The sequence below is a fragment of the Teleopsis dalmanni genome, chromosome 1, assembly GCF_002237135.1.
Source record: "Teleopsis dalmanni isolate 2A chromosome 1, ASM223713v2, whole genome shotgun sequence".
NCBI lineage: Eukaryota > Metazoa > Arthropoda > Insecta > Diptera > Diopsidae > Teleopsis > Teleopsis dalmanni.
The window spans coordinates 224,759,211-224,770,216 of NC_051846.1; the positions used below are offsets into that span (position 1 = coordinate 224,759,211).

The following is an 11,006-nucleotide window of genomic DNA, read 5'->3' on the forward strand; positions in this document are numbered from 1 at the left end:
AACGAACTGAATAATCAAACTAATGAAAAAATGTTGTATCTCGTTTTTATCAGTTTCCTTGCATTATTTACTTTCCAGCAAAATATGCGCACTGTATACGTAAATTGTGTGGATATATTTTTGTCAGAAAAATAAATTCAAATATTTTATTATACCTTATCAGAGTTAAAAAAGTAATTGTTATTTAAATTAATGCAAATAAAAACCTTGTTATAATTTCAATGTAAAATAATTAAAAAATACATCTTAAAATTTTGACATTAAATGGTACAATACAAAATTTTGTAGTTTGATGTCATATTTATATGGGTATTGTGAGTGTGATAAATTTGTTCTTATACTGTGGCTGCATTGACTAAACTATAGCAAGAATTTTGCTTACACTTTCACATTTTGACTAATCTAAACGAATTTTTATTTTCACACAAAATCGAAAATAACGCATTCGGACGTAAAAATTTTGTCTAAGTCTAAATATTAACCACATATAATTTTTAGCAGTGCGGCTTGAAATTAGATATTTCCGATGGTTGAGGTGCAAGCTCTAGTATACCGTATTATCTTTATATATAGCATTTAAAATAAAATAAAATAATACACAAATTGATCATTCTTATTCTTTTACGATTCTGACGACGGTTTTATTAGTTCTTTTACTATCCGAGTATCTTGGTATCCGAGTATATGGTAACAATAATATACATATCCGCTAAATATATTTTGTTTTACTCGGTTATCGAGCTCGTTGCTCAAGATTGTGTATTCCACTAATATCTTACTAGGTTAGGTTAGGTTATACCGGTGATCTCTAGTAGATCCACTTAGGCCTAATGGTTACCGTATATGTGGGAGAAATATCTTACTAAGTCAGTGAAAACATTTTTGTAGCATATGAAATATACACGAATGAAAATTATTTTATGTCTATTTTTATAAAATCATAAAACTGCACTTTATAAACTGGCATATAATACTTGTAATTTTTTTGCATGATTTAAACGTACATAGTTATTATATTATAGACTTACACAGTAATTGTGTTTTAGGTTGGTAGACTGTGAGTAATGTCAAGTAATGTTATTATTCAGTATTTACAAAATATTTTAAAAATGAATAGCACCACTATATTACACATCTATTAATAAAGAATGAGATAATGTTTACTCAGCTTTGCTACAAGTACAAGATCTATAAAGTACATATATGTACAATAACATATATTGTATTTCTCGTATGACAGTTGATCAAAGAGTTTACTAACAACTAATTATTTCCAAAGATTCTGTTTCACATTTTCTATTCAATTTATTGATATGAAAATGATTAAAGAAAAAAAATTGTTTATTGATTATTTAATAGTACGAATAATGTTCAATTAAATAAATCTTATAATCACTTACAATCACTGTTCAACGCACTATTAAGCAAATGGATTTCTGTAGTACTGCGTATGATTGAGCAAAAGTCGCTGATTACTGTAGCCTATATATTAGAACTGCAGTAATAATTGTTAGTTACTGATGTCAGAAACTATAGCTTAATGTTGCTTACATTGATTGAACTGTTAATTCAAGTATTTGAATAGTACTCCTCACAATATGTCATTAGAAGTTGTAAGCTGTCGTACGTTTGTATTAAAGGGTTGCTTATCTTTTATGTATTATTATTTATTATATTATTATTAACAGAGTCAACTGCTGTTATTATGCTTACAACACAAATTTGTCCACTTTTTCTGCAAACGTCCTTGGTCGAGTCATCAATCGAGTCTTGTATATGTACTGATACCTTGCTTATACACGCTTTCAATAAAAAATCTATTCATATATATTATTAAAATTTAAGAATCAATATTAATGATAAAAATTTTCAAATACACCAAATATTATTTAGAATATTCCTTACGAACAGTTTTCATGTGTAAAAATAGACATATCGCACTTACAGCATTTTAAGATACATCCACACCAGGGATTACCTGCGAATGTTCACTCGTTCGCAAGTGATTGCTTTAGTGTGAATGCACCTTAACGTAGGTGATTGATGGATTAATAAAAATGATATGCTTTAGATAATAGATAAGAAGTTAAAATGTTTTATTTTTTATTTTATGATTTATCCTTTATTATTTATTAATTAACCATATAACTATTTGTGTGCACTTTTTACAAACACAAATGAATTTTTGTCATGATTGAGCTTGACATTATATTAATAAGATTTTTTCGAATACAGAAATTTTAGGTTCCAGCACTTTAAATTTTACTTATAAAATCAGTATGATTTTTCCTATGACATATTAACATAAATATTACTAATATAATATTAATTTTATATCAAAAGAATGCATTTATATTAAATACATAATATATCATAGTTGATGTACCCTGTAAGAGAAGCAAAAATCATATGTTCAGAAAACATCAAATATAAATATTGTACAGATCCCGCCAAAACGTCTTTGTGATAAATAATATTTATTCTATTTAATGACTTTTATTAAATATTAAAAAAATTAATGAACATTGAACAATGCCGGAGTACATGATTGGTGATGTTTCTGTCAATTTTCCGTTTGAGCCGTACGATGTGCAGAAAGCTTATATGGAAAAAGTTATTATTTGTTTAAAGGATGGCACAAACGGTGTTTTGGAGTCTCCGACGGGTACAGGAAAAACGTTAAGTTTGCTGTGCTCAAGCCTGGCATGGATATTATCACGAAAAAATGATTTAAAGCATGAATTAATAAAGCAATGTAAAGAACCAAATTTTAAAAATGTGAATAATGAAATAGCTGTGTCCTTTATGGGTGGCAGTTCGAATGCTTCCAAAAAAGGTAACTGGGGCGTCCCAAAGATTATATATGCTTCACGCACACACTCGCAGTTGACACAGGCAATGCAGGAGTTAAAACGCACTGCTTATTCATTTATGCGGGCCGTAGTACTTGGTTCGAGGGATCAGCTCTGCATACACCCAGAGGTAATGAGAGAGCAAGGGAATTCAAATAAAGTACAAATGTGTAAGTTACGCGTACAAACTAAAACATGTTCATTTCATACACGAGTAGACTCGAAAAAGGATCATCCGGATTTGCGTGGTCCCACCATTATGGACATAGAAGATTTAGTAAAAGTTGGGCAAAAGCTTAAAATTTGTCCCTACTACGCATCGAAAGAGTTAGTAGATGATGCGGACATAACATTCATGCCATATAATTATTTGTTAGACCCTAAAGCAAGAAAAGCAAATAAAATTGAACTAAAGAATACAATAATCATATTGGATGAAGCACATAACATTGAAAAGATCTGCGAGGAGTCTGCTTCAGTGCAGATACGTTCATCCGATATTGCACAATCAATTGATGACGTTACTCATATAATGAAAGCGTTTAGTAACGGAGATGGACAGGACATGGAAGATGAAACTAAAGATTTTACTATTGAAGATTTAGCATTGCTTAAGGAAATGTTGCTAGGTCTTGAACAAGCTGTCGACGATATCACTGTAGACAATAGAGTAGATGGACAAACATATCCAGCTTCTTATATTTTTGAAGTACTTGCCAAAGCAAATGTAAGTATTACAAAAGATATTTAAATACTTTATCTTATGGATAATTATTTTTTAGTTTGGTCAGAGCACGGCTGGCACAGTTGCTGCTTTATTAGAAAAGCTTATACAATTCCTAGCAGTTGAAACAAGTAACTCTGTATTTCGCAAGGGTGGTAGTTTTCAGATACTATCAGATCTGCTTAACGTTGTATTTATGCATAAGGAGGAAAATATGGAAAAACTACTCCGGAGTTTTAAATTGCATGTACAAATTGAAGAGACAAAACAACAAACAGCACGTGGAGGAACCAATAAAGATGGGTGGCTTTCGAAAGTAGGTGCTGCCAAATCTTCATCGAAAGCGAAAGTAATAAACTTTTGGTGCTTTAATCCGGGATTTGGGTAAGATATTTCTATCAATTAAAATACAGTTTGTTAACCTGTAGTAATAAAATAGAATGGAGGAGCTTTTAAACAAAAATGTTAGAAGTATTATACTTACAAGTGGTACGTTAGCACCTTTGAAGCCACTCATTGCTGAACTTGCTGTTCCAGTTGCGCAACACTTAGAAAACCCACACATAGTAAACAAATCACAGGTTTATGTAAAAATTATTGGTACTGGTCCTGATCGAGAGCAGTTGATATCTAATTTTGCGAATCGGTGAGTTTTATGTTCGATATGAATTACAAATATATTTCATATTTTTAATATTCCAGTAATAACCCAAAATATATAAGCTCCTTGGGGCAAACCATATTAAATGTGTCGAGAATTGTACCTGATGGATTATTAGTATTTTTCCCTTCATATCCATTATTAAATCAATGTGTTGACTCTTGGCAAGCTAGTGGTTTATGGTCAGACCTAAGTCGACATAAACCAATTTTTGTTGAACCACGAACCAAAGAAAGTTTCACAACTACAATGGAAGAATTTTACCAAGCTATACGCGACTCAAAAGGAGCATGTTTTATGGCTGTTTGTCGAGGTAAAGTATCTGAAGGTCTGGATTTTGCGGATCGTAATGGACGTGCTGTTATTATCACCGGTTTACCATATCCTCCGTTTAAAGATCCAAAAGTTATTTTGAAAAGACGTTATTTGGAGGATAATCGAACAAAAGAAAATGAAGTAAAAATAAAATTTAAAGAACATAATTCTTAAAATGATATTCAAATTTTGCAGCTGTTAAGTGGTCAAGAATGGTATGGCTTGGATGCAACGAGGGCTGTGAACCAAGCAATTGGACGTGTTATAAGACATCGACACGATTATGGTGCTATATTATTATGTGATATGCGGTTTCAACAACAATCTCAAGTTCAACAACTTTCGAAGTGGATACGTGGGCACTTGGGACCGTCGCCAAAAAGTTCAAATTTTGGTCCCATATTGCGCGAGTTGAGAGAATTTTATAAAAATGCAGATAAAAATGTATTGTGCAAACAAAATTTGAAGAAATATATATATTGCTTATGTATTAAATTTTAGACACCAAAACCTGTAGAGCGCAGTGTGGAAAATTTAGTGAAAGAATCGCTTGAAGATGAAGAGATAGTACGGAGTAAATATTTTTCAGATCCCACACAAAGTATGGAATCTAAACAAAAATATCACACGGCACAAAACAATGCAATGTACGTAAATTTTTTGACTGTATATAATAATAATAAAAAATTGAAACAATAACAGATAATATAAGAAAATATTTTAAACAATTTCAGAAAACTTGAGAGCACCAATTCCATACAAAGTTGGTCGCCTGCTGATTATGCTGCAGCAGCGGGACGGACTAGCAGCAGTCAAGCACCAACAGCCATGGATTTTATAAGTCGTTTAGATACAAACGTTAAGGTAAAGGTGAAGTTACCAGTAGGAAGATAATATTAGTTAAAAATAATATGCAAATTTGAAAGTAATTATATGCAGATATTAATCTATAGTTTAAAACTGACTATTGGATATAGTAATAGATATAAGATATTTTCACATAATTGATACAGCCCTGTGATTTCTGTATATAAGCATAGTTACTATTATTATTATTTTTTAAGTTTAAAATCGATCATTTCTTTATAATAGTTCTCTTTTGCAGACAATTGATTTTAATAGTAGTTCCGATGCTGGACTAGTTAAAATTCATAAACGCGAAAGAAGCTCACCGTCATCGACTTTGAATAACAATTTAAATATTTCTGAAATGAATAAAAAAAAACGTTACAAATTAGTCGAAAATTCTAGTATTACGACGTCTCCATCACTATTTTCTTCCTCTTCTTCAAGTTCGTGTGCTTCAGAATCGTCTTCTTTAGATAATAATAAAGAAGCGCCGGAAAATCGTGTTGAGTTTTTAAGAGTGGTGAGTGAAAAAGATAATATATTGTATTGTACGGTTTGTTTGTAGATTCAATACATTGTATTGTATTGTATTGTATTGTAATATCAATACATTGTATATCTCGTACTTTGTCTTGCTCCTTAGTTACAAAAGAAAAAACATGGAAAATATGGTTTTATAATAAATAACTTCCTACTTGAATTGAGTTTGTAATCTAAATTCTAATAACTTTCAGCTCCGCAGCTCACTTTCTCCGGAAAATTTTGCTGCATTTACTGCCGCCCTTATCTCTTATAAACGTGATAACACATTCGATGCTTTAATGACATTGCTAATGGATATATTAGGAAAACCCCACTTGCTGTATATGCTGCGAGGAATGCGACGTTTTTTGAAAAATGAACATAAATCTCAGTTCGATGAACGATTGTCGTGTATATCATAGTTGTTGTAATATCTTATATTGTATAAAGTTTTTAATGCACTTACAGTTATTTTTTTTTATTATATATAGCACGATACTAGTGCTAGGTGCGGTTTGCTACACCTAAAATAGATTACTTTTGAATGTAAATAAATAAAATAAAATTAAAAATTTTTAAAAATTAAAAAATTATTTCATTTCTCTTGCATTCAATAATATTCCATAAAAATAACATCAAAATTTGTTGAATAAGGACTCCCTACACAAAATCCATTTATATATATGTTTCTAAGAATAATTAGTCCCGATGTACACAACATCACTTTTATATACCATATATGTGATATATAAAAATATCAATTTGATAAAAATGTACTTTCTGAAGCTTTATGTTCTAATTCACAAATATACTAAATACTAGATTTTAATAATTAACGATCGATTGGCATTGGTTGACCAAAATTTTGCATACATACTTTTTGATATTCCTTGAAGTAATCGAAATCGATGATCTGTTGCGCACTATGGAATATAAATTGAACCCAAAACTGATGAAAAATTAGATTTATTTTGATCAGAACCACAAAAATCACCTTATATAGTTGGTATAATACCTGTTTAACTGTAGTATGGTCTAAAACGGTGGGTCGGTAGTTATATATAAAGCTCTAAATCACTACAGGTTATGTATTTTACAATGTTCACGGAACTAATTATTATAAAATTAATTATTTTTTTATGATTTTTTTAAACAACTAAACAAATAATTTGTTTCCTCATTATATAATGTCTATTTGATATATGTACATACGAACACCGATTCGGTACGTTATGATAGTTTCAGTTATACGATATATCGGATTGCATAAGTTGATCGCGTATGGTATTGTGGAATGTAACGATTAAAAGTTGAACTGTATTGGTACCGTACTAGATACATGACTGTACAAGGCAGCTGTTTTCATTACGAGAAACAATTGAGAAATTAAGATCAAATCTATATTATAGTTTTTTATATAGCTCTTATACGTAGTAAGAAAAAATAGATAAAAATCATATATAGTAATTATAAAAAATATTTGTGGTTTATATCTTAACATTTGCAATTTTTAAAACAGATGTGAATTTCACAATATGAGCTATAATTCAATTTTGCCGGTTGAGGCAACTGCCAAAGATCAGTGATTATACACTCAGATATAAATATAAAAATCTTAATTTGTTAAGAACTGTTACTTTATTTTCTTACTTTACTAAGGGGGTTTATATCTATTATGTAAGTTAACGTTGGCCTATTATTTATTATTACAAATATATTATTTTTATATATGGATCTAATAGATACTAGAAGTAGACTAGGTGTACTTGCATGCTGTTAATGTTTATTGCAACATGGTCCTCACAAGATTTTAAGTAACGTCGAACCATCGTTTTGTGCCTTTTTATGTGCTTATTTCCGGATCAAAAGTTTTCGTTCATTAGAAGAAAGAATTAATTCAAATAACTTTGTCATTTCATTGTGTTTCTCTTTTCAAATTTGAACCTATGCATTTTCAGCACCCCAGCTCACTCCCTTACTAAAATTTTGTTGCAGTTACTGCAATTAATAGACGGATAGTTCGGATAGTTCACGAAAACCCAACTTGCTGTGTGTGTTGCGAATGAACATAAATCCCAGTTCGATATATGAATAACATTTATATTATTTATATTATAGTTATCTATATTATAGTTCTTCTAATGTCGTATAGTATATTTATATATATATATTTTAAGTATTTAATGCATTTACAGTTCTTTGTTTTAATATCTACTCAGCTTAAGTTTAAACTTAGGTCTGTAAACTTTGAATACTCTGAAAATTAAATATTAGTATTTATAGGTTTTACTATATTGCTAAATTTAATTATTTATAACATTTAGAACATATATGACTTCATAAGTATTTTACAATATATTATTTATTATATATATGTTTATATATTGGGTTTTAACATATTTTAAGTTTATCACTTTGGCAAAGTACACATACTGCACGAAAAAGGTTTGCATGTTGAAAGGCACAAATTTTAATTTCAAACATTTGTTAAAAAAACTATAAGTATATATATATACATATATACTATTGAATGACAACAACAGGTTGATAAACATGCTCTACTTATTGTTGTTAGCTACGTGTTTTTTTTTATGCTGCTTCTCTCCTCTCTAACATAAGTTAATATTACTCCTTCCACTGAAGTCCGAAACGCTCTTCGAATGTCAACCGATTGTACACACCAATGTCAGCTAACTGCACTGGATCTGTGAAGTATGCAAAACGTCTTATATCCATCATTGAAGCATCAAACATTTGCTTCCAGCTTGTTAAATCAGTAACACTCATATGTATTGGCAGTTGTGGATCAGGTATATCAATGGCAGCTTGCAAACGATCAAAAGCTTCCGCAATTGGTCCAACCGATAGATTCACCCAGTACTCCTCTGGAAAACGTTTATTCTCACAAAATGGTGCACCCTTCCGCATGATGAAGAGTAGCATTAAAATCTCGTAACGTTCGGAAGTTTCATAAAAGCGCTTAGTGCGCGTTTTTTCCACAAAGTCAATTAACAATATTAGCGGTGTGTAGTTTTGTAAATGCATTAGCAATTCCCTATCTGTCCACACATATCTGCCGCCCTTGACATTCGCAATATTAACTACTGATGCGCCCTTTTGTCTCAGACAACCACCTTCCTCAACCATATCGAAATGTGTGTTCTAACCGAAATGAGGGCAAGGTTAGTTTTGTTTCTTTCGTTGTGATGACTTTTTGGCACAAGTTATTCCAGAAATATTTGCTGAGAGAAAAGAAAAATAAATATTTTTTCTTATTGCTTGTCATATTTATTTTTTATTATTATTATCATTATTATTATATGCACAATAAATGCAATTTAGAATTAATAAACTTTTACCTATTCTATGCAAGTAGTTACAAGTGTTGTTGCCTGCGAGTAACAAATGAGATTGAAATCATGGGCATTACCCGACCATGGGTAATGCATTTTATGTTGTTTATGTTGGATGGGGAGAGCAGCTGAGAATTACTGGTGCTAATGCGCAATGACCACATCCGTGCCTTAACGCATTTTTGATTTTCGTTGTGAGACGTTAAATGTAAATGTGCATTTATAAAAATTAATTATTAATAAAAAATAATCGAATAATTTATAAAAAAATATATTTCCGAAAATATTTTAAATATATTTATTTACAAATAACATATATTAAATATCAAAATAACATACACTAACTGTCTAGTGAAGCATATTTTCAAATGTGATAATTAACTAATAACGGAAATAAAACCTAATTTTATAATATATATTTATTTTTTGCTATTTAAATAGCTCGCATTAACTATCAATACTATTTATAACGTTGTTATATATTTATTTTTAATAAAAGATGGAAAGACTCAACGATGTGCAGGCTATTGTATGCAAACTGGTCATGTTCCGATAAAAAGAAATCCAAACTTCTCATTGAGATACCCCGTAGAGATATAAGTCTTTTAATAGGTTTACTTACAGATCACTATAAACTAGGGAAGCATGCTAGAATTGGTCCTCTTTTCAATCAAACCTGTCGCAGCTGTGGAGAAGACGATGAGAGTGCCTCTTATCTACTATGTTTTTGCCCAGCTCATGCACGGCGCCGACTCAATACTTTAGGAGCACCTTTTCTTGAGGATCTTGGCCAATTACAGAATTTGACACTAAATAGCATAAGGCTTCACCAAAGGTTCTAGGTGGTTTTAAACGCTGAGTTTTTTCTATACATACGGTAACACAATGGGCCAATAGGCCTAAGTGAATCCAGTAGGGATAATCTAACCTAATAGTTTTTTAATTTTAATTTTTTACTGTTCAATATGTCATTTTTTAAATCTCTTTATGAAGCCCCAAAGTTCCAAAGAGTAAGCGTGCTTCGGAAACCATTTCGTCTTTTAGAACAATCAAAGATATCAATAGTCTATCTTTACCATACAAATGCAGAAGCAATCTCCTGGAAACTAAAGTCGCATCGACTGTAGTCGTGGATAATGACATAAAAAGCGATTGATTGATTGTATTTCATCTTTTTCTAATCATGACAACTAAAACTCGGACGGCTTGTTGGAGTATTGCTGAATATGCTAAAGCCCATTTTGCTATTTTCATATCTAGTTTATGTATATGTTTTACATAAACGATTTAAAATTCGTTTTTCTTCAAAATGTATACCGGTCTTCTAAACAGTGTGAATAATAGGAAACTTAAATAAATTACGAGAATTCTACTTAAAACGATCACTAGTTATCAAGTGTTTTGGCAACCAAAATAACTTTTAATTAAAATGCAGTACATTTATTTTTTAAGATTTTGGTTTTATATTTTAAGAGTAACTTTTATAAATACTAAAATATTTTTGTTAAATATTCTTAAACATAATATGAATCAGTTCAATTTGAAACAACATTTTGCGTAGTAAATCAGAAAAATTTCTAAATCTTTAAACAATCATTAGATATCAGAATATACCAAAAGTAATAATATTTTTGTTTATACAAAATTATGAACTTATAGATATATAAACACTCGTCAAGGACTCGACAAGCATATCCATTGTTCTGGTTGCAATGTTTATATCTGTTACT

The 11,006-nt window shown here is 30.3% G+C and overlaps 2 protein-coding genes across 2 annotated transcripts; one reads left to right on the forward strand and one right to left on the reverse strand.

Moving 5' to 3' along the window:
• Positions 1-2,444: 2,444 nt before the first annotated feature.
• Positions 2,445-6,500, forward strand: LOC119672417 (regulator of telomere elongation helicase 1 homolog; the record flags this gene model as incomplete). The annotated part of the gene is given in 9 exon segments (XM_038083461.1): positions 2,445-3,579; positions 3,635-3,960; positions 4,016-4,222; positions 4,279-4,693; positions 4,748-4,996; positions 5,054-5,199; positions 5,287-5,416; positions 5,658-5,921; positions 6,136-6,500. Coding segments are annotated over 9 exon segments (2,994 nt in total). The 3' UTR covers positions 6,346-6,500.
• Positions 6,501-8,315: 1,815 nt separating this feature from the next.
• Positions 8,316-9,367, reverse strand: LOC119667854. Its single transcript, XM_038077192.1, has 2 exons — positions 9,283-9,367; positions 8,316-9,165 (listed from the first exon to the last, which is right to left on the reverse strand). Exon 2 carries the CDS (start codon positions 9,068-9,070, stop codon positions 8,549-8,551), a length of 522 nt encoding a protein of 173 aa, XP_037933120.1. The 5' UTR covers positions 9,071-9,165; positions 9,283-9,367; the 3' UTR covers positions 8,316-8,548.
• Positions 9,368-11,006: the final 1,639 nt, after the last annotated feature.

Excerpts from the sequence above, each read along its gene's own strand:
- LOC119667854 (XM_038077192.1), bottom strand. The coding sequence starts at position 9,070 with ATGGTTGAGGAAGGTGGTTGTCTGAGACAAAAGGGCGCATCAGTAGTT.